The sequence below is a fragment of the Schistosoma haematobium genome, chromosome 3 (assembly GCF_000699445.3).
Source record: "Schistosoma haematobium chromosome 3, whole genome shotgun sequence".
Classification (NCBI taxonomy): domain Eukaryota; kingdom Metazoa; phylum Platyhelminthes; class Trematoda; order Strigeidida; family Schistosomatidae; genus Schistosoma; species Schistosoma haematobium.
Window position 1 is genome coordinate 6,988,626 of NC_067198.1, and position 25,561 is coordinate 7,014,186.

The following is a 25,561-nucleotide window of genomic DNA, read 5'->3' on the forward strand; positions in this document are numbered from 1 at the left end:
CATTGCTTAACAACTAATATCTAATTTCTTTTGTTTAAAGGGAAATTAACATGTAATAACAGAAGTGAAAAATAATAGTAATTTTCAGTTATGCAGTTTTAAAAATGAAAATAGACCATTCGGTTTTCTCTTATATCCGTTCTCCCTGATTACATCATTTATCCATTTGGCGAAGTAAGAAACGCGTGTGAATATTGCCGGATAATCAGCGGGCAGTTTGGAGTGTGTTGCTGAAACAATACCAGCTAATCTGTATTCACCATCATCTTCACAGACCAATGGTCCACCACTGTCACCCTAAAAGATAGTTTTTTTAAAGATTAATTAATGTGGTCATGGCATTCAAAACTGAATAATCATTGGTTTGTCCTATGATCTTGAGTTTTACACTTGATTATCATTGGTTAGTTGACAAATAAACAGCCGTAGTAATTTGGTTGAATATTTTACATGTAAACCACAAACTTGGTTTTCTAATAAAGATTTATAAATTTCAGTTAGTGTTTCTATCTCTTGAAGTTTACTCAGTTATGATTCAGAGATTGTACCAATGATCAGATTATCACTCCGGTCACCTCAGTCATTCCAGTTACAACTTTATCAATTCCGGTGGGCTATTATAACTAATAACACATTCACATAGCCTTCATGAAGGAATATGTTCTCATATTATTTTTGTAAATAAAAATGCTACACCTAATGAATACAGTTTTCATGCTACGTTTCTGCCCAACTCAGACAATTGGTTCGAATTTCATCGATGAACTTTAACGTGTAGTGACTTTTTCTCGTAAAGGTTTTGATCGATATCTTTTACAACAGAGGGGTTGAAATAATTCTGAGGAAATTTCTCGCTTTCAGTGTAGTTTCCCAGAAATCATAGCTTATTCTATAAAACCTTCACCCTAAAAGTCGATTGGTATAGTTAGATTTTCAAAAACTTAAACAAATTTGTCGATAGGACTGGAGTTCTATGATTTTCTTCAATTGACCCTAGTGCAGCTAAAACTAATCCTTGGTTTTGATAAAGCTTTTCGAACAGCTTGTGAGGACGTTCCTCTAAACTAATACCCACGATTGGTATGAAATCGTGTCATCTTTACGAACGCTTTTCTTTCACAAAATAAAGCTCCGACTGAAATGGAACCTACACAGATCAGTCATAATCAGAGTAGATGCTTACAAAAATTTGCATTAGCTTGAGTTGACGTACCATATTAGTATGACAAGTTGAAATTGACAGGATAAATAGTAAAATAGTCGAAATAATCGTAGTATCAATGATACTAAAGAATATTAAGCATTAAGAGTATGGTTCAAGAAAGCGTACTGAAAAGGTATGAACAAAGGAATACTGGGACTCAAGATCTAGAGGAAGATGAAAAGTGAGTTCATATACACCACTATGAGTAACTCCAACCACTGGTTGTGGTTACTACCCGAACTCCAGTCTAGTAGTCTGGATCTACCAACATGCCTCAGACTGACAATGACTGACTCTATAATCTGATATTATATCTTGATTTGGTCTCGCCTGTCTATACAAATGATGCTAGTTAAGCCAATCAAAATATCAACCTACAACTGGATCCAAACCCCTAATTTCGTAACTGAGTAGTATTAGTTGAGATTAGATGGTGGTTGGAGGTAGTCAACAGGAAACCCTGGACCCGGGTTTCGTGCTACTTGGCACTCGTCAGCAAGGTGTACCTGTAATCTTGAGGGGATTGGTGCTCCCTGGCGGAATAAGGACTAGACAAGCATGACATTGATCACCACCCAGTGATCAATCAATTGTGAGTAGTATTAGTCGATGAAGCAGTTGGTCTACGGTTTAGTACTTCATCTCCATGTGTATAAATTAATCTATTAGCAGTAAATGTCCCGAGTAATAATTTAAATTCACGTACAAAAAGAAACGAACGAAATACTAACTGACTTTATAAACGAACAGTGGCAAAGACAATCAGCAGTGGTTGATAGTTATTAAAGTACATTTGAGAAACTAGTCTGAAAGTAGTAATAATTACCAAATGGGATCATCAAGCAATCTAAAAGAATTGATAATTTTTCAAGAAGCCTAGTATCTGGTCTCTGTGAAGCATTATATATATTTCATAGAAGCTTTAGGACCACAACTGTAGAGAAATTATAATCTTTTGGTTCGACTGTTTGATTTCCTAGGTGTTTTGTGCATAGATAATTTGGTAACTGGAACAGATACATATATATATATATAAGTTGCCACGCTTCACCTCGATATAGTGTGATGAGACCATCAGGTAAGTGAATGAAAATACTATCATCCGCGAGAGGGTAAGAACAATATATATGAAATATTTCGAAATTAATAATTACATTTTCTCAAATTATATGAAACTCACTATACCGCAGGTGGTTAATGGCCTTATCTTAATCCTTCATAATCATATTTGGAATCGGCATGCCCTTATATCCTCTACAGTGACCCAATTTTATGTGTCTACAACAAAAACTTACTATTACTTTCACCAACAATACAACAACAAATGAGTAAATTAGTGCGCTTTTGTCGTATAAATTTAAATTGTGAATTTTGCAATGAAAATTGTGGAAGAGCTGTTACTTGGTAGAATACTTTTGTTGTTTTTATGTTTTATGAGCTGAATATCTGTTAAGTGATCACCACGGGACCTGAAGGTCCTGAGTTAAATCCTTGACGAAATCATTCATTCACAATGCTAAGAAGAAGATGAAACAGCGGCCCAGTTCTCCCTAGTTGCTGCTACGTTGACGTGGTGGTCGAACTTGCTTATCATGATGAACCAATCGAGCTATACTCGCTGGAACAATCGTTCCTCAATGTCCTACCATGCAAGACAGGTCGGTTGAAGAGCTGTAAGGTCTGAGGTCGAAGTCGTACTGCTGACTGTACAGAAGTAGTGACGGCAGCAAGGTGTTTCCTTCAGACAATCAGCATAACAGCAATGCTGCCTTCCCACAAGTAGGGGTGGGGTTCGAAAAGGCCGACCCAGAAAATACACACCTCACCTTATCCCACGGGTTTCCGTCTCCGGCGGTAAGGTCCCGACAAGTATGAAGCTAACACGAATAGTACTCACAAAAAGGTCGTGTGTAACCGGCCTCAAGCAGTTGTTTCTTGGGCGCTGCAGTCACGCTTTCAGGTCACTAAGACCACCTCTAATCCAAGTTTCTTTTCAGGTATCTCTAAAAGAACTCTACCACGATTTGGGCAACCGGGGAGTGATAACCGCCCTCATACCTCTAACAGTACTCAAGATCACTAAATTCATAATCAATCTCCCTCTTCAGTACCTATTATTCATCCTACATCGACTTTCAACTCTAGAATTCCTCTTTTGACTTCTTCAAATATCACCATGGCCAACGATTCCAGTGCGCGAAATATTGTCCCAAGTTTACTGAAACCTCTCTCCAGACTACACGTTGGTGCCTTCAACGTACGTACCCTATGTCAAATCGGTCAGCGATTCTCCTTGGCTAAGACCCTACAATTTCATACCATTGATGTATGCTGTGTCTCCGAAACAGGCATACAGGATCCTAGTGTGGTCTTTCACTTAACCTCATCTCGCCAAAATGGGGAGCCGACGAGATACACCCTTCGTTCATCTGGCGATCAGATGGCTAGTTCGAATGGACTGACGGGTGTAGGCATAGCACTAAGTACGAGGGCAGAACAAACTAAAGGGCTCCGTAAGAACCCAGAAAGATATGGACATACGTTGTTGCCTTTTCGCCGTTTCTGCCTGCGCTCTCACTAACTGCAGCCCAGATGAAGTGAAAGATGACTTTTACAGAAAGCTTTCTGAACTTCTTCATAAAGCTAAACACTCAGACATAGTACTAGTAGCAGGTAACTTTAATGCCCAGGTAGGTAGCCTGAACCAAACAGAAATATATTTAGGTGTGTATTTTAGTATTCCGGCTCAGCGAACAGATAATGGTGATCGTCTGCTGCGATTGTGCTCAGACAATGGTTTGTTTTTAGGGAACCCTAATTTTAAGCATAAGGAGAGACATTGTCTAACATGACGATCCCTTGCACCAAACCAACGACGGACTCAAATGGACCATATTGCCACCAGGCATCGTTGGAGAGGTCCTATAGAAGACCACCGCTCGCTCTGGAATACATGTTTAGACTCTTATCATGCTATAACACGAACACGCATTTGATTGCGCCTCAGTGGACGCAGAAAAAACACATTAAGAAGACCCGACAGAGTCAAACTCAGTGAGGAGAAAGCCAAAAGCAGATTCCAGCAACAACTAAGGTCACACTTAGGCAGTTCTGAAAACGAGACTGACCCAGATGTTGCTTGGAAAGATATACGAACAGCTGTAGAAATAACAGATATCTATTAGTGATTCGAACCAAAGGGGCACGAAAAACCAGTGGATTTCTACTAAGTCTATTGCACCAATAGATTCTCGTAAACACATCCCATCGGGCTCTGAACACGATAAAGAGCGAAAACAAGCCAGATCTAGGTTAAGCAAAAGTCTAAGGAATGACCGTAAGCAGTGGTGGACAACGAAAGCAAAAGAGAAAGAAAAGGCAGCAGCTGTAGGTAATAACAGACAGCTTTTCAAACTAATAAAAGAAACCGGAATTAACAAGTCGAGTATAAGTGAGACGATCTCGGAAAGAAACGACACTTGTCTGCACTGATATCAGACATTTGGAACGATGGGCGGAGCACTTTAAGGAGCAGTTCAGATGGCCTTCAGCTACTCTATAACTACCCTTCACTCCCAAACAGCCTGAATGGAACATTGAAGTAGCCCCCCCCCAATCTAATTGAAGTTCAGAAAGCTATATCTAATCTGAAACTAGGAAGAGCAGTTGGTCCAGAGGTCTTTAAGTTTGGTTGTCTAATTTTAGCGATTAGGTTGATTAGTATTTCAGCTAGAATCTGGTAGTTGAACGTAATCCCACCTTACTTGTCTCAATCATTGGTTATCCCAATATCTAAGAAAAGATCAAAATCACCCTAGAATGATCATAGAGGGATTAATTTAACTAATGCAGCGTCTAAAATACTAACCTCAATAATTATCTGATGCCTAACAAAGATTCGTGAACTGCAAACACGAAAAATCAGACTGGTTTCAGACCTGATCGTGACTGTATCGACCACATATTGACCATTCGTCAGATTTTGGAACACAGGCATGGTTATCGGCGTCGGACAACTATAGTTTCTCTTGACGTAAAAGCAGCATTTGACTCTAGAGCGATAGGTTCTGTGGCATTGAAAGGCATACCTCAGAAATACATGAACCTTGTGGAGGCTCTTTACTCGGACACTACAAGTCGAGTCAGAGAAACCTCAAGTGGTATCCGGAAAAACTGTCTACTTTATTCATTTCTGTTTAGTTTCATCACAGACCTGCTGCTGGAAATAACTTTCATGTCGACTGAATTTTCAGGGGTCGATCTCCAGCCACGAAGTCCATTTATTGACTTAGAATCCTCAGATAATATAGTCCTGCTTGGTGAAAACACTGATAAAATGCAGAGTCTTTTGGTAACACTGAGCAACAATGACAGGATGTTTGGGATGCGCTTCTGTCCCTCTAAATGCAAGTTGTTGCTTCAGGACAGGTCTGCGTCAACACCTGAACTAAGGATAGGGAGTGATATAGTCGAACACAGCAGAAACCTCACTTATCTTGGAAGTTTGATAATCCCTAATTGGTTGGTGTCTGACGAAATCTCAGAATGGATTCAAAAAGCTCGTTTGCTTTTTTCAAATTACGTCACCTATGGCGAAGGCGAAATATCCGTCCACCAATTAAGAGACGAGTATACTGTCCAGTAGTTCGTTCTGTTTTAATTTACGGCTGAGAAACGTGCACATTAAGAGTATAAGATGCTCGCAGGTTACTAGTACTTGATCATATATGTCTTAGAAATATTGCTCGCACCTTCTGGGACCACCGGGTAAGTAATAGTGAGGTTAAACACAGGGTATTAGCGAATGATGGCAAGCCAGTTGATGAGGCTGTAAATCTTCATCGACTGAGTTGATTCGGCCACGAGTTACGTATTACCACGACGTGCAATTCTGGGTAGTGTTGGATATGGTTGGAAGAAAGTTAGGGGCGACCAAACCAAAACGTGACATCAGTGCTTGAAGTCACTAACTTCTAGTCTGAACCATGTTGGTAGATGCAGACAACTTAGTTGAGGTCCGCGTGACTATCGTGACCAATGGTTGAAGACTCTTGGTGACATGGCTCAGAATCGATCACAATGACGTCGGTGTATGCACACTTTTTCTTCTCTTAAACCGAAAGATTAAAACTGTTTTATGCCTTTATTTCTATGAACTAATTCTTCCTAGATTATAGCCTTATACACAATCTTTTTTTTTTATAAATTACACCACTGAGTTAACTGCTTCTATGAATTTGATGCTCATCTTGTTGTACTAATGAGATAAAGCAACGTGGACTGATGCATATATGCACCTGGTCCTACGTTGTAGCTTACGAACTCACTGAGTACAATAATTGAAATAAATCTATGGAAAATACCATATACATGTTTGCGTGACTGTGACAAGTCAATGATATCATACTTTAGATCTACATTCCTTAACGTATTTTTAACTTTTTTACAGTATTAATTCATTTTGTATTGTTTATTTGAATCTTCTCATCGGCATATGTGAATTAACACAATATCGAGGCAATCCGCACAGGATGTACATATGCCAATAAGAGACTGATCAATTGCAATCTTAAACATTATTAGGAAGATTCAAACAAACAACATAAAATGAATTAAAACTCCACCCCACTGCACAAGCTAGTGACCATCAGGACTCAGTAGCTAAAAGGATAACATGATGGCGTTTGAAGCGAACGATACCGGGTTCTGGTTCCGGAGTAAATGTCAACTCTGTGATGCAGGTAAATCCAGCTGACGAGTACCAAATAGGATGGAGAGCGCGTTCTGGATTTCACTGCTAGCCACCATCCACCTTTGCTTTTACAGTATTGTTGTCTTCTAAAAATAACTTATCATTCGATTCGCCATAGACTAACTACAAATAGCTTTCTCTTTAGCTCTATAGTTCAATTTGACTGAACCATTTGATTCAGTCGTTCATCACCCCTTGTTCATTCAAGTGAATTACCATCGGTTCTTGTTGTGGTATGTTCATTGAATCATTAGATCATTCTACTTAAAATTTGTGTTGATTCATCGGTATTTCAACTTGCTAAATAAAAATATGATTAACTAGAAATAACTGATATTTAAATGATTCAAAAAGTATCATTAGTAGTTACCTAGGTCTAGATCGGTGTTTTTTAGTCAATCAGTTAAACATTCCAACCAATATTACTCAAATGGTCATAGTTTACATATTTTGAACATTGATCGCTTGAATTATTATCGACTGATATAGTGTTGTATTGTCCATATAAAATCAGCCATACCAAACGCATACAAATAAAATCACACCTAACTAGGCTACATAAGACAGAAAAAATAATATGACCAAACAGTATAAATAATACTGTGAAGTCTGAGATTCAGAATTTGTTCACGTTACTCCATAGACAGTGACTTAAATGTCGGCTGAAACTATTTGACTAAAAATTAATGCCATTCACATCTTTAACATTTGTTATTGAATAGCTAGAATAGATTTTCAAATCCATCCAACTTACTGGGCATACACCTTTACCAAAGTTATGGTAACCTGCACAGAATTCATGTTCTTCCGTTAAATTGATATAGGCTGAATACATTGACATGCATGTTTTTGATTGTAGAACTGGAAGTTCTACAGCTTGAATTTTCAGTGTTGGTGGCCCGTCGACAAAACTACATCCCCAACCAACAGCTACACATTTCTAGATAAGGAGAAAAAAATTTTGAACCACATGGAACAGATATGTTTGTAATTAGCGAACTCCAGAAAGTAAATTGATAAGGACGTAATGTTATGTGGTCCGATCCTATCCACAATGCATGCGTCCCAACCACTTACACGACCGGTTGTGCAAAGAAAGATGATTAAGCGTGCATAGGAATCGTGAATACCCAAGGTCAAATGCATGTGTACAAATGTCAAACATGTATATACAGTAGTGAACGGAACTACACAAGTACATACGGGTGGTGATCCCTAGTCAAATGAATAACACAATAATCTACACTTAGTTGCATTTCTCAGATGTCATTGTGGCAAGATTTGATTTATCAGGGATTGTCGGTGGTATCAGAGGATTTTCACCAAAAACACTGAATAACTGTTGTGTTGTAGTTTTTGAATTTTGAGTTGTAAGCAAATACAACCACTGACATCAAGCATATGATGAATTAAATAACAATCCACCTATAGTGAATCATAAACTTATTTGCCGAGATTAAAGATGCGAATCAATGAATTTCAAATCAGTGGCTTAATTGTAATGTGTGTTCACTACTAGACGTGAGAGCTTTAAGAAAGATCCCATGCACGATATATAATGCATATCGTTAATGATTATCAGAATAAGATTGACCAATTCGCATTATATGTGGTATGTAGCCAACAATGGAACCCAAAGCGCACAATTTGTTTGATCTAGAACTTGTCAGCCGGCTGTACCAGAATCCTAGTAAAGATGTTCACCATGAAATTCAAGCGATTTCTTTCCAGATGGCAAATGAGTTATCCAATGTACTTCCTAACTTATATGAAGAAATGATGGTTCATTGATTACTGATTTTCAAAAGTTTTCCAACAACATATATTACTCACATATATTATTAATGTTTTCACAGGATAATACGGATTTTAAAAGTAATCTAGACATTTTACACTACTGTTACTCGTGAAACGCTTGCTTAATATATAAGTTGATTCGATTGATAATTCTCAGTAGTTGTAAATACTGAAATTCTACAAACAACAATCGTGGATGCAACTGCTGAGGAGTCCCATTCTAGGACGAAACGGCCGTCCACTGCTTCCAGGTTTTCCATGGTGGTCTAGCTTCGATTGACTCATGAACTCAACTATTAAATTACTATAACACACATAACACCCCTTCCTGATGACAATACATATTTTAAAATTCTAAAATTAACTGATTTTCCGTATAAACGGTAAACAGTTCAGTTTTGAAATTTGACCAGATGTTAGTTAGCCTCAGATCTAGGTTTCAGACTAATTGGCATTTAACATCAAAAGGTACCTGCAATTCTAAGAAAACTGTTAATGCAGGTACATTTCGAACTAACATCCCTCAATATATTAATTAAAGATGACTTCGTGAAGTTATTCAAGGCGTGAGTTGGCTCCTGTATATAATATCATGTTCATGAAAACTAACGAACACGAAACTGGAGTCCAAGCGATTCTGTTAATTTCGTCTAACTGCCTAACTTCCTTACATAGTACAGGTAATGTCAATTCTTTATACTGGTGGTAACATTGTAGTTTTAGTTACAAAATTTAATCAACACTCAGGATTAGAAAAACAAGATATCGTTTAAAAATCTTAACAATACATCTTGTATTCGAATAAAAAGTTGTCTTTCACCCTTTCACGCAAAGACTGACATGCATTTTGTAGAATCATCTCAATTAATTTTCCAGGAAACATAAATTACACCAAGAAACCATAACCCTCACCTAATAGAAATTTGTTTTCTCTTTCGTTCTCATGATTCATTTCGATAAATTCCACAGTTAGTCAGATTTAGATCTTAGAATTAATTATCTTAAAGCATATTGATGTCCATTACCAATCGCTTAAATCAAAAACCATTGATGAAATCTTCACTGTTTATAATTCTTATATTGATAGACCAATATAGATTGCTCACTCATTATCAGTGGTTCTCCATATAATGTCAAATTGTAGGTTCAATAAACAGCTCATATTTCTTTTATCACACTTCTGATAAATAATTCCTCTGAAAAGTAATTTTATTCATGAAATGAAGTTGTCTAGAGTAGCACTCATAGATAATAAGCACTGTATCCCTATTCCACATAAAAGTCCACATGAATGACCTCATAGAAAGCTGAATACTGAACCTTCATTCTACTCTGATGAAAATCACTTCAATAATATCTATTAGAAAAAATATGTATATCAAATAAAGACGAAAAGTCACTGTATTATTTAATATCGAGTCGAAAGTATCAATAGACTGATCATAAACAGTTAGTATGCATCACATTCATGTGTTACATTTCAATTACCTGATTAGGTTTAGGCCATTCCTCGCCAATTTTTTTGTCCGGAAATTCTATTAAATCTAAATGATTGATTTTCCACAAAACTGGAGTTTCTTTGAGTTTAAATAAAGCAATATCATACTCCAAATTTCCTATGCATACAAAAAAACAGTGATGTTAAAAGTATGGAATTACATAGTAATTTCAAAATAAAATCGTTATTCACAACTTTATTACTTAAATTTAAACAAAGCAGTTTGTAAAGCCGATGAAAAATAAGATTCTTAAAGTTACTTTATAAGATTGGTTGATGACAACTGGAGAACCACTAAAATGTTGTTTAATTTTAGTTAAGAAATTCTTAAATGAGATCACCAGCACCTCAACACAATAAAATTTAGGACCTTCAGCTCAATAGCCATTCATGGTACCCATGTGAATTACTGTCTAATTCATGATGCGGTTGACTTCAGAAAGCACGCTTTCTTACTAAATGTCCTGGAAGTTTCATGTTCTAGTAAATGTTTATTAGTAGGTTTGTGTTGTTGCAGGTCCCTTTATTGCAAAGAAATTCCTGGTCAGTTCTCTCTGATTTCCAATGTTTATTTATTTTGAGTCAGTTCATGATGGATGGTGGCTAGCAGTGAAATCCAGAACGCGCTCTCCATCCTATTTGGTACTCGTCAGCTGGATTTACCTGCATCACAGAGTTGACATTTACTCCGGAACCAGAACCCGGTATCGTTCGCTTCAAACGCCATCATGTTATCCTTTTAGCTACTGAGTCCTGATGGTCACTAGCTTGTGCAGTGGGGTGGAGTTTTAATTCATTTTATGTTGTTTGTTTGAATCTTCCTAATAATGTTTAAGATTGCAATTGATCAGTCTCTTATTGGCATATGTACATCCTGTGCGGATTGCCTCGATATTGTGTTAATTCACATATGCCGATGAGAAGATTCAAATAAACAATACAAAATGAATAACAATAACATTAACAATAATTATTAATTAGAATATCATGTAAAATAAGATAAATGCATAATTAAGGATAGGGAAATCTTCTTGGAATGAAGTGCATATCATAATAAATTTGTGAAGGAATAAATTTAGAATAAATAATGAAACTAATTTGGACTTCTAATTATCCCATCTATTCATTCAATATCCTGAATCACAAACTTATTGATCAACAATCGTTTGAATAAAATTTTCATGATAAGTTCTTGTTATTCCAATTATTCAACCATAAAGAGCGGCCTGCTTGAGCATCTGGGCTACCTGTTCCTGCCATCCAGATATTTCAACAAGTTATCTATTTTTGTTTGTTTTAATATATCATTATGTTTATTAATCGCATAACCTATTCTGCTGCGTTTCTGAAAAGTGTACAACCTTTCGTTGTCAGAGTTACAAAAAACTCAATAAGAGACAATGTGGTTGCTGGCAATATACAGCGAAAAGAATGCACATTATTCAGATGTTCATTTACTGAACTGCCAACATCTAACTGGTGATCACTCAATATTTATCGCCAGGACCGACCAAGAAGAAAGAAACGGAAACTTGTTGAAATACTTTACGCTGAGAATTCTATATTGTACCAAAAATATAATATTGAACAAAGCTGATAATAATAATAATAATAATAAACTATGGTAAAAACGTAAATAATGTGTTCAAATTGTCAAATATATACATATCAATACATAGAACAAAGACGTAAAGTATCCAATGAATTGTTTTACAAATTTTTACGTAATTTCAGTCAAAATAAATCAGACTTGTTTTATATGATGATTATATGTTGTTTACCATTAACAATGTATACTTACAGTATAAAAATTGTCATTGATTTGACACAGAAATCATACAAAAAATTTGAAAATACGTTGTGATTTGTATAAGTGTTTGAATAAATAATCCACGGTATAGGACAGGTGTCAGGGAATTTGTAGCTCGTGCGTTTTAGATATACGATATGTATGTATCACCAAGCATTTTCAGACACTTTTTGTTCATTCATTTGGTGAGTGGATTCTGCGTCTAAGAGCATAATTCCCGCTGTGGATTTCATTTTAAGCCATTACTGTCACTTTATTCGCTTGTTACATCTGGCATATTGGGATGCGCTACAGTGGCGTTTTCACAGAAGATATACGTACATGGCACTAGGTTAGTCCTTTAAAATACTCAGTAAAATTCATGCTCTTATATGCAGCACTCACTCACTAAATGAATGACGAAATTCCCGAAAGTGTTAGACATTAAACTTTTATTTAGGATGACTATCCTCAAAAATAAGCTATATAGTAATAATAATCATAAATAATAAATATATTTTTGTTATATCCCAATGGGTAGAAAATTGCATTACTGACATTTCGTGATTTAAGATAGGGCAATTCTTCAGGGTAAATAAAAAACAAAGTGGCTTACATCAAAAACAAAATTTTCTACTCACTGAGATGTAAAAAATATATTTATTACTAAGTTCTTACCCAATGCTCACTTTATTTGAAGCTATCAAATCCAACGTTGGCGCTGATACCTACAAACTCAATAATTATCACTATTATTAAATTCACTTGGCACTGTTTACTTGAATCTTCCCATTGATGTTTAGGACTGCAATTGACCATTCTTTTATTGGTATATGTGCATACCGTGCATACTACCTCGATATTGCCTTAATTCATAAGCATTATTAGCAAAGATGGATAGTAGTTAGCAGTGGAAGCCAGAACGTGCGTTTCGCCATTTTTGGAACTTGCCAACTGGATGTACCTGCATCACAAAGTTGATACCCACTCTGGGACTCGAACCCAGTACCGTTCGCTTCAAACGCCATCACGTTATACACTTAACTACTGAGTCCTGATAGTGGTACTGGGTTCGAGTGCCAGAGTGAACATCAACTCGGAGATGCAGGTACATCTAGCTGATGGGTCCCAAATGGTACTAAACGCATGTTCTGGATTCCACTGCTAACCACTATCCATCTCTGCTTATATCATTATTTTTGTTATTAATATTATTAACCAATCTTTATAAAATAGTATATGTTTGTCGTGGTAATAGAACTGTGTCGTTTACATCACGAACTGTTTTCAGGTAAACAACCATGGAGAAGCAGAAAGTAGTAGACATCTGTTAGATACTAATTTCAGACTCATAATTGTTATAACTCATTCATGAAATTCCCCCCATTCTTCAAGGATTGAATTCAGGACTTTCAAGCCTCATGGAATGCTACACGTTCAAACAATGATCTGCTCTTGCAACTTCCGTCAATTTGTGATAGTTTTCAACCCTCATTCATTGCTATCGAGAGTAATGGTTTGTCGCCGGAGGTTAAATTTTTCTGGGTTTGAAAGCGTATCACCATGTTCCTTTTTCCCCTTACCTTTAGATCAATCAAAAACAGTTCTAATTGTTCAATGGAGAACCTGCTCTTGGATGAATAAAAACCATCAAATTCAAAAAGGCATCATTACACAAATTTTACTACCGCAGTCATCCCGTTTCACATGTCTACATCGGACAGCGACTTGAAGAATATGTTTCGAGAGATGTTTGTTAGTGTTGGATTTTCAAATGAAGAAAAGTTAGCCAGACAAATAGCAGTTTACAGGCACCATACTTTCCGTCATTTTATTATAAGGGATGGCCATTACAACGAGAGCGGTTTTTATGTCAAATATGCATGTAGGATGGATGGGCATCGTCAGCGGCCGATGACATCTTCATCAACAAAAAGGTATGTTTCCCCGAATATCCTGTATATAACAAATTAGACGAGCTATTGGTCGTGGATATTGGTCATTCGCCCATGTCCGTATGGCAGATGAATCGTTCACTGTAACTAGATGGTCAACGACCCAAAAACGTGATTACTGAGTGTTGTTCATGAGCGAAGCCCATGATCCCGTCGTTTGACAGAAAATCAAATGAAAAGTATTCTCCCTTCGTTTATGAAACTTACAGAAAGCGAATCATTGCACAGGCTGTCTGTAATATGCGTCACCGTATATTTAAGCAGTCGAAACTTCCAGGTTTCTTTAATAGTGTTAACAATGTTAGCTTAACAGATAGTGTAGAAACCTTCTCAGCACACAGCATTCAGTTGAGAGGCGGAGCACAGATGCAGCATGGCATAAACGGATATCTACAGTTCTATTTCTTCTGTACACGTGATCAGAAGAAAATAGCTTATCAGTCTGCTGAAATCATAACAATTGACGACACCTATAAATGTAATAAAGAAGAAATGTCACTCTAACAGTTAGTGGTTTTGGATGTGTCTATGAAGGCAATGTCAGCAGCCATTGGATTAGTAAAGCGAGAGACATATGATCTTATAAGAATGTTTTCATCCTTTCTTCATGATGGCGTTTTTGTCTTATATACTGCTTCATTTGTGATGGCAGCCGTTATTAACAATGCCCTTAGTGCAAACTGCCTGAGTGTCCACCATATTTTGTTCAGAGTTCACATTAGACGAAACGTTCTGCAGCGAGTAAGGAAAACATATTTTATCATTATTTCTTCAGAACGTGTGAACAAGTACATTTCAACTGTTTCTGAAAGTGATGTACACGAAAGACGTTGAATGGTAACTGTGTTTAGTCCATGAATATTTTTAAATCTCATTTGTACGTCAACGTAATTGAACGGGAAAATTAGTGCTGTGTGCCACATATTTAAACTACATAAAAAGAAAGAGGATTCTGGAGATTGGACTAGATGTTCATTTACTGTTTCTTTAATGTTGCACATGAAGTTTCCATTTTGCTTAGTTAAATTTTTCAGATTTCAACCACCAGGATAACAGCAAACTCTTTTGTTAAACAGTTCATGTGAGAAGATAAGCACGTAACAAATCAAATAAGCCAAATTCTAAGTGGCATAAAAGTTCAATACTTTGAAACCCATAGCATTCCAGTCGAGTTTTTCAGCATGTTTCGGTCAATAATTGTCTCACACCCTATTGTATGACATGCAAATAAAAGAAACGGGCATAAATAAACTATGAAGACTGACAAATCAAATGTCAGGGCGAAATTCATCCCTGTATTATAAATTATGTCAGTTCAGAATGAAAACCCCAATGATTCATATAGATAAGTTAGCTATTAATGAAAAAAACTATTAGTTGTAATTTTATCACATTTTTTTTCGATCAAAAATCATTTCACAACCAAGCGATGTAACTCATTGACTAGAAAACATCTCAAGGTCCTCCACCTACCTTACTTCCATCAATAATCGTATTTACTAACACAAAACAGACCACCTACCAGGCTCATATTTTGGATGATGAAATATTTCTTCTACGTGATAAAATGTTTGAAGTTTAACATGTCCAAAAATGGAATTGAAGACTCGATTGAAAGCACCTTTTAAACGTTCTAAGATTCCAGGCTAAAATAAATAAATAGATCCCATATACAGCATGAGTTTTCGTCAATGGGAGTGGCGGCAGACAATGTAGTTGGCAAGCAAAACATTTAAGAATCAGTCTAATACGCTGATCACACTTAAAAAGCTTACTTTTCAACCAGTTTCTGAGATTCCACCAATGTACAATCCTTGAGTCTTGAACAAACTGAGACGCGGAATCCAAAGGAAAGTTTGCATCCAAACCTTATTTAATTTCAAATGTTCACTGTGAAGGATCTACACATTAAGACAAAACAACTAGTATTTCTTTATTTTTAATTATTATATAGTTAGGATTCAGTTCGTGATATGAACCATAAGTTTAGAGATCTTTACAGACCTTCAATACTATTTAATGTACCTTGAGGACTCGTTGGCAAACATCACGTGCCAAATCACCAATCAAAATCTTTACTTACTCCATAGATTATTAGAATGAACCATTATGTCATTGAATAAAAATAGAATTCAGCGAAGGAAATTTTTCATCTTAAGCTGTACATTCGTATATATAATTACATATGAAAATATAGGTCTATAGAAGGATAGAAAAGATTGCATCATAAAACGGATTGGAGACTAAATAATAAAATAGGTTGTGTTCTAATCAAGGCGGGAGGAAGAAAATAGTTTACGAGTCAGCTAATAGTCCAATGGACAAATATGAAGAAAAAAACGACAAACATAAAGGTTATAATAATAAAAACTGAATAATAATCAAGAAAACTTGTTTAAAGTAATAATAATAACTGGTTATTAAAGAGGAAGAATGTATTTGTAAAACCTCAGCGAAAGAATTTGAAGTAAACCCAACGTTTCGCCTGGCAATCTGGTCCAAGCTTTTTCAAGGAAAATATATATCAATAACTGGTTAGTTTAAAATTACATAACATTAATCTTAAGAAACCAATAATAATGAAACTAAAATGAAAAATCCAAAACATACTACTAAAGGGAATTAGGGCCAAGGAAGGATAAGAGGTTGGACGAATCGTTTTGTACGTAAAGTTCGGGCTTGAGTTAATGGATTGCCAATGCCTCAACAATGCATGAGATATTTATTCGACTTCCCTTCGATCCAATTCCTTTGACTGTGTAGATTACTTTAACAGAAGACTCCTTTGGAGTGATGTGTTCACAGTTGATTAAATGCCTCTGTATTGAACTAGTTACTGTTTTGCATTCTACTTTAAAAAGCCATGCCGGGTTTATGTACTAAGATGCTTTTGGAAAGTGATCGCTTCGTGCGGCTAATGTAACCTACTCCACATGAACAAGTAGATTTATAGATGCACATTGATGTGACCCAAAGAGGAAGTTTATCCTTAACACATATGTGAATGGCAGGCCGGCTTGGGAAAACAATTCGGAGCTTAGCTGAGTAGAACATTTTATTCTACGATTTTGAGATCCGATTATTCAAGATTTCAGCAGCCATATCTCCTTTAAATTTCATATTCATAAAAAGAGTTCTCCTTTGCATTGTCGGTGCATTTTCCGGACGATGTTTAGGTGCTAAGTTACTATCGACGAATCTAGGTGGATAACCATTCTTAATGAGAGTCTGTCGAAGTTGAAATAGTTCCTCATCTATTGTGTCAGTAGAACATATTCGACTGATCCTTTAAGATAAAGAGCGAATTAATTACCTCTTTCTACTCATTGGATCCCAACTATGGAAATTCGTGTACTGCTCATTCTATGTTAGTTTTCTATATATAGATCTCTGTAAAAAAAACAATCCGGCATTCTTTTCAATCGGACATCAAGAAAATGAAATTCATTGTTTGCCCCTGCTTCCAAAGTAAATTCAATTGAAGGGTGACAATTATTGGAACTATTCAAAATTTCATTGACGTTCATATCTTCTCCACAGTTCCGCCGTCATTGTATTTAACGTTAATTATCCGTGGATTATCTTATTAATAGTGTCATCTGATGCGTTTCGTAATATTTCGGTAAGAAATTCACTAGACTGTGTTCACGCATAATTGCATTAGAAAACGTTCAGCATTTCAATTACCAAATCGTCATTAAGGCTAATTTGTATTTTTATTCATCGATAAGCAATATCTATTATTTTAGTATATGCCATTGTGTTAAATGTGAATTAAATAGAAATAATGATTATACTCTTTATCAGTGCCTGTGAACTACTTTCCTACGTAAGATAATTCAGTCAATACTGATATAAAAGTTTTTTCACCTTAAAGCATTTACTGAATACGTCTAAGTTATCATAAACGTTGAATTACTGTACTATAATTGGGAAATTATGTACTAGGATCAGTTCATTGGTACAATAACACTACTTCTATGAAGAGTGTCAACTGCACTAACCACGACGTCTTATAATCAAGCCCTACTGAACAAACTACATAGTCGATTGAGAATAATATAAAATAATATATATATATATATATATATATATATATATATATATATATTATCCGTCTCTACAAATGTCTAACATATGAAAACCAATGAATTTAAAAATGATTCAATATGTGATTCACAAATAACGCTTTGGTCTTACTGCTGAAAACTATGTTGCACGAAACTAATCAAAAACCCATTCTCTTGATCGTACAGTTTTCCCACCATGATATTTCCAACTATCATCCAGTTACTCGCTCATACATTCGCCCGCTTGATCTTTCGAAATGAGACAAGAAGGCTTCTTTCGCTACTCATATCTATCAAAAAAAAACTTCGAAGCTAGATAATCCGATGAGAAGACCACATGAACACATGTTGTGAGCAATGAGTCAAATCACGCTCTGTTAGAAGAACATTACAATACGTATTAGGATGGAACCGATATTGTGAATTTGACGGTAAACCCCATCTATGACTCACCATCTTCACCGTGCACACGACAACCAGCAATCCAAGATGGAGGGTGACTAAACCACGAATATCCGTGTGCAGTAACAGGCTAGGATTCCCGATTACCAGCTCAATATTAGGTCCCAACCACTTGTGTTAGTCTTTGCTCACAATGCAACTATAAACTACACGGCCTCCGGTGGCAGCCCACGCTCGAAACCATCCGTACCAGTATCGATTCGGTCCCTCACATGCGCACTAACACAACAAACCACAAACTCTTTGTCCCCACTACACATAGCTCACAAGGTGTCACGACATAAACCACCATATCAGCCGGAAAAACTAAGTACACTAAGTACAAGGCAATTCCGGACAGAAAACCTCTCATCGAATCCCTACTTACATTTAGAGAAAAATTAAAACAAAATCAGAAATTGGTGGCCCTAAACAGGGCCGTGAAAGCGTTCTCTACACAAAAGCTCTCGAAACAATTTATTTAGAACCACTGTACTTCGTCACTGCCTTCGTGCCTTCAGATACAGCGTGTTTTGCCAGTTCACCTGGCAACAACAATCGGACTGCTGTCTGCACTTCCCGGCTCGAAATTGTCGACTTCTTGTTGTAGTGAGAGAGTCGGCTGGCTTCTGCGGCAATACGCTCAAATATATCGTTCACAAACGAGTTCATGATCGACATTGCCTTCGACGAGATACCGGTGTCAGGATGAACTTGACGAAGAACCTTGTAGATGTAAATAGCATAACTCTCTTTCCTCCTCCTCTTCTTCTTCTTATCAACCTTCGGCAGCTTAACCTTCGACGCTTTCTTCGCAGCCTTACCAGACACAACTTTAGGAGGCATCACTTTGTAGACGAACGCGTACGATCTCACCAATCTCCATCTTCTTATTTATATTATATCGCTTTGTAATTCTGTCTCTCATAGGTTATGACTTTGTCAAAGTTTACCGAACGGTGATTGGCTGACTTTATCAAGGTTATATATCGACCTTGTACAATGCATATGATCCTCATCCCTTCCAACTTGACCTATAAGAAATCGACGTTGTTTTATGTGATTTCGGGGTCGTAATCTTACGCTAATTGGTCTATCTTCTCTCCCCTCTTAAAACACTTAGTTATTGGTCCATAACGGATATGGTGTATTTCGGCGAGTTTTTTTTATTCAGGTGGAAATTCATGCGCCGCAGCGTTGAGCTCGTTAATACCCGTAAATTATGAAACTACTAAGATGTACGATTATTTGCTTCCAGAAGTATCTTCACTGATCCTAATTCCATTCCAGAAAAAGAGTTTTAAAGGTAATCAGCTATATTTTAAAAAATAAGTATCCATATGGACACAGTTAAGTTCCATCCAATCTAATCAACTGGATACGATCCAGTGTTTGACTGACTCGAATACTTCCTATTCTGAAACAATTTATCGATGCAGTCATGTAATTAGTACATCAAGATTATCAGACCTTAGATATAGTTCCGGTCACGCAACTGTAAGACATACAACTTCCCACTTCAATTAAGTGTGGATTCGCTCCACAATTTCCTATATAGGATTTGCGGAACAAATAAGTCTGATCCATTTTACACTAATAATATAATTATTTAAGTAATGACTAGCTTAAACTGTTGGTTATTTATCAGAATTTGTCGTCTGAAATGAGTTTTTGCTTCGTCTCAACCGGCTAATGAAATTTTACATATTTCAAGATCTTTTCGGCTTGTCTCGTGAATACATCGACATTTCCACAAAATTGTCCTTGAAATGGAGTTTTCCTAAAAAATTCTTCATAGGTACATACATTTGCCAAAAACTCCCCTCAAAGAAATTTACCTTGAACCGGATTTATTGGTCATACGACAACTTAATTACCCCATCTCGTTAATGAAGATGTTTACATCCAATTACTGTTGTAAGCATTATTATAACCTAGTGTTGCTAATGTTGCTCGAATGGTTTAATCCAAATGCGAAAAGAGCATGTACTGTTCAAATTGGTTAATCGGAGTAGCTAGACTTCTTGACTTGGTGCTAATCAGGACATTACAAAATACGTTTATGAGAAACCAACTTGGTGTACATGTATGAACTTGTTTTCTGACCTGAAACTAAAATTGTCTCTTCAATGAGTAACTTTACTTCGAGTTTCGGTCTGCAATTTATTATATCGTCGTGGTAATGTACTTTTCCTTAGGCAACTAATCAGAAAGTATTTCCTAAAATTCTACAGGCCAAATTTCGGTCGTTTGTGTCTATCGATTCACACTTCACCTCGGGTTAGCCCAAGCTAAATCTCTACTGGACTTTGCACTAATTAATTATCAAAGTGACTTTTAAAAATGACTTCTGAAACATAAGTTATCAATCATTCATCACAATTATATTTGTATCCTAAAAACTAAAGTCAGCACTGACTTTCCAGTATGTTCATTTCATTTAAGTAAGGTATGGATGTCCTCACTAATTCCATGAAGCCAGTGTTATCATCTTTCACCTTTCAGTGGGAATACGGTCGATGATCGACTATACGAAAACAAGTAAGTAAATCTGCAGTACGATATTATACAATTGTCCGTTCCTAAAGTTACTGTCAATAAATAATGTAACGCCTTCAGTACTTTTGTTTTGTTGCACTAGACTGTTCAAGCTTGCTCAATCGCTATATTGGCTTAAATAGTTGTTCCTTTAGGTCTCACCAGTTCAATTGGGGAACGGTGAGAATAGAAACAAACTCATGGTTCGTAAGAAGCTTTGTGTTACAGGCTGCATCGATGTATGGAGGTAGTTAAGCGTTTCCTTCGGGCAGGTCACCGAATAGCACATCGCTTCGTAGTGTTGACGGTCAGTAACTGACAACCACTTCCCTAGTTCTCAAAACGCCAGAGATCCTCTTGTTCATGATCGAATCCGTTCGTCACTTTTGAATAGTTCTGATTATTTTATACTCTCATTGTGTTATTCAAATTTTCCAAAGGGAGTGATTGTAACATCATTTTTACCTGACGTTACGAAAACCAATAGCCTATCTTTATGACTTCAGTAACTGGATGTATTTTAAGCTTTTGATTACCATTCATTTATTCAGTCAGTCATTGTCAACATGGGATTCAGTGTGATTGTGCATCGGTTCAAGTTGTTTCTCTACACGTCAGTAAATCAAGAGGGCATTAATGATGTAAGAAAAACAGAATGTGAGATATCGAAATCAATGGTAATCTAAACATGATAGATACAGTTCATCAAAATGGAACAAGTAAAGTCGAGGAGTGTAAAGTAGAAAATGATATTCAGTTTCATGATTTATGAGAAGGTTGAGAATCAGTAGAACACCAACAAGACTGATCTTCCACGTAATCCCGTTTATTGGCTATGTGTTCGTCACGGATGTTTTACTATTTTGGCAGTCCGTATTAACCTCGTGAAGTATATATTGGGTGTTGAGTCATATTACCGTTAGTGGTTCTTACTACCTCTCACACTGTTATTCCTTTCGAAGGTTTCATAATGGGGTTTGGCAACTTAAACCGGTGAACAATGTTGATAATTACGTTGCATCTTATTGGCTGACTTCTGTTGTATTAGCCACTGACTAGTTATTTTCCAGAATTCCTACATCATTTGTATTCCCTTTAAGGGTTTATATCCAAAAATAACTCAATCCTCTTTTCCTAAATGTAGTTGGGATATTTGCACATGTCGAGTAATGCAAAGCACGTAGTCACGTAATATTGTTTCTGCCTCACGTTACGAAAACCAATAGCCTTCCTTGTATTATCGTTGTGACTTCACTCGTCACTGGACCGTATTACAAGTGGTAGGATTGTTCGATAACCTCAGTTTATTTTTGGAGCAGCACAGAATAAATAGGAAGAAAAGTACAACCCTAACTAATTTGCACTGGTAGGTACTCAGAGAGATCTGTATTTTGCTATAAAAAAAGAGTCATCTACGTTATCCAAGATGAGGGTTTTTCGCGAACATTGTTCAGTTCGTCGGAATCCAGATTTATCAGTTCTGAAAGAATAAGCTTGGTAACGTTTGTTAGGCATGGCGGTAGTTAACCTCACTAGACTGCATGTCATGTTTAGTTTTCATAAGTTGTAGGATTTTATTATGGAACGAACGTCCCATTTAAGAGCTCCCGGTAGAAAAAGGAACATTTACGTTATCCAAGATAGGGATTTCTTCAAAATATAGTCGGGATGTTGCAGTCTAGTTATCGTTCAATTCTGTCCTTCTGAGTTTTCTTTGTAGATGACTGTCCACTTGGTATGAGATTTCAGGTGCTCCGTCTTCATAATCATCTCGTATCTGTCAGACTTCTAGAAGTTGCTAGCGGATCAGTAACCATCCGAAAGATTAGTTGTGCGGTTCGAACATATTAGATCGGCAAGATAGAATGAATAAACTCTGAATTAGTATCAATTTTCTAAGGAAAACATGTACAGTTTGGTGCTGTTACAGTGCAAATTCAGAAGCGCACTCATATGACCGAGTAGCTAATTTGTGTTGAATAACACGATATCAAAGATTTTCAGTTTTCCGACCAATGTTATTCAGTCCGATGGTGTGGTGTTTAAACAGTTTACTCTATTTTGTAATATCCCATGTATGATTTTTAATCCCACCCGGGGTTAAGAGTAATGGCTACTATCGTTCAGTTTTCATAACTACCGGTTTAAGATGGTGTCGTAGCTGACAGGATGGTAACAGATTGATCGGCTAAAATGTTACACTTTCTATTAAAGTTAGGATATACCGTGTTTTTTCTCACTAAAATAATTTCAGTATAGTGAAATATTGGTTTGTATCAATTATACTAACTCACACTTAGTTTTTCAGTTGCCATTCGTACATGCCACATTTTTGGATGTAGATAGCTAGAAAGTAGAGAAATAAACATTGCATCAACTTTATTAAACTACATATGACATTTTTACTATATTACAGAATAATGTCAATTAATAAACGGTATTTAAACAAACGATCAATGTTGGATATTGTCTGTTCAACGCAAACAATTTGATTTACAAAATATGGAGTACTTCAAATCGGTCCTCGTTAAGATACTCTTTATGAGGCAATATACCTAATTCATCACTTTAAATCTCCTTAACAGTTGTTTGATGTCAGGATCTCTATTCGCATTATCCGTTCACGTTTTGCTAAAATTATCTGGATAGAATATTTTTGTTCAAATTCACTTTATCACCAAACAATCAGCCAATGATGAAACAATCAGAAAGCACAAGTAACCGAAAGTGTTAAGTAATCGCCTCAACACAATATGTCAATGAGCGTCTTCTCCTTATAACAATTCTCATGGTTCTCATTATCCTCGCTGAAGTATTTAATTCACTTGAAAAGAGTTATTTTGTTCAATGCTTATTCTCCATAAACAACCTTCAACATTCCATGGAATTCCTGAGGATGTTCTTAAGTCTCAATAAATTTCCACTGTCATCAGTCTTCACTGCAACCCAATTAGCTCACTGCGTATTTACTGGACTCACTAAGTACTTCGGTGCCAAATATTGACAGAATTGATAACTAACTTGGTTGTGTTTAGCTTATTAGAACCTAGAATAAACATGTGATTTTAAAAATTGTATGGAACTATGCTACATTTGAAGTAACTGTTTCGAAGTATCAGGGAAACATGAATCCCTAGAATTGTACATGTATCAATTACTCTAATTCGTTCAGTGAATATATTGCTTATATTTTGTGTAAATGAACTCTTATTTTCAAAACTTGAACATTTTCTTCTTTGGTTGAGAGGTAGATGTGAATTACTGTCGACTTTGTTAGTGTTTGGAGTTCCCAGTTGTTAATGGTAATAATTGTATCTGATCGAAATGAGGACACCAAAGACGAAAACGGGAAATCTGAATTCCAGTGGTAGCCGCAATACAAATTCGTGAATAACTGTTCAGTGTTTTTTTATCCCTCACAACTTATTACGAAGCCTATTTTATCCGTTGTCAATGTAATAATACAACCGCTTAGTGGGTTTTTGGTTGCAATCAGTGATGATTAGTTATAACTGTACTCCATTGAAATCGTAGATGGTAACATTAGCCTCACCACACTCATAAAAGTATAGTTTGGAGCTGAATATATTAGCCTTTATTTGGTATATGGGTTATATTAAGAAAGCGTTGAGAGTTGTCGCTTGACCATTCAGAAATGCTCAGATGTTTACTTTAAAATCATCTCAAACAGAGAATTGTATCACCTTTTCAGTGATCCTATGTATGAAAAGTTCAAATCGCAGTGTGTATAGAGACCAGAGCTCGCACCACTTCTTTGTGATTGCCAAGTGTAACTTGAACTACTTTTTACTTCAATTTTACACTTAAAGTGAGCAATGTAACCAAAAATTCACCTGATAATTTCATCATCTTCTCCACTGTCGTATAAACAATGCGCTGCTGTAATTATCCAATCAGGTTTAATTAAAGCTGCACCACAGTAGTGTTGTTCGGATCCTGTAACTAATGTTGACCACGATGTATGTCGTTTAGCTTGAATTGATGCTGCCCATGGATACGTACCACGTGGGACAGATTGTCCACCAATTATACGTTTGAAACGATTTAATCCTTAAAATGTCGGATTTTTTAAAACGTAAGAAATAGAAATAGTTATGTGCAAGCAGATATAAACATACAAGTGTGAGTAAAAAAAGTGAATGGGAGAACACGATCTGCTGAGGAATTTGAATCAAAAACACTTACCGAATGTTGTCATCTTAATTTTGTTCGTAATTCAGCGAACTCCCTAACCAGACAGACCTTATGGTCGTAGTCTAATAAAATGAAAATACCTTGTCGTGTTGGGATTCGGATCTAAACCGTGCACAACACTTGGGTAGTAGTGTCAACCACAAAAGTATCGATAATTTCAGTTATGTTATTTTCATTGAGTTAGATCTTTTGGTTTACGAAAATTGCACTGGCGCTTCTGAAACCGTCAAGTGCTGTTTTCACACGTACGTCCTGATAATCTTACTTGTGATTGCCCATCCGGGCCTACACTTTTGGTCCTT

At 36.3% G+C, this 25,561-nt stretch overlaps 1 protein-coding gene across 1 annotated transcript in view; it reads right to left on the reverse strand.

Annotated features, from left to right (window-relative positions):
- Positions 1-25,561, reverse strand: part of MS3_00004905 (uncharacterized protein) — a 27,511-nt gene continuing 1,950 nt past the window's right edge. The window contains exons 2-7 of the mRNA XM_051212881.1: positions 24,899-25,115; positions 23,339-23,390; positions 15,518-15,641; positions 10,242-10,369; positions 7,711-7,896; positions 1-297 (exon numbers count right to left, since the gene is read on the reverse strand). Coding sequence (XP_051068806.1) covers positions 85-297; positions 7,711-7,896; positions 10,242-10,369; positions 15,518-15,641; positions 23,339-23,390; positions 24,899-25,115 — 920 coding nt within the window. The 3' untranslated portion in view covers positions 1-84. The remainder of the gene's footprint in view (positions 298-7,710; positions 7,897-10,241; positions 10,370-15,517; positions 15,642-23,338; positions 23,391-24,898; positions 25,116-25,561) is intronic.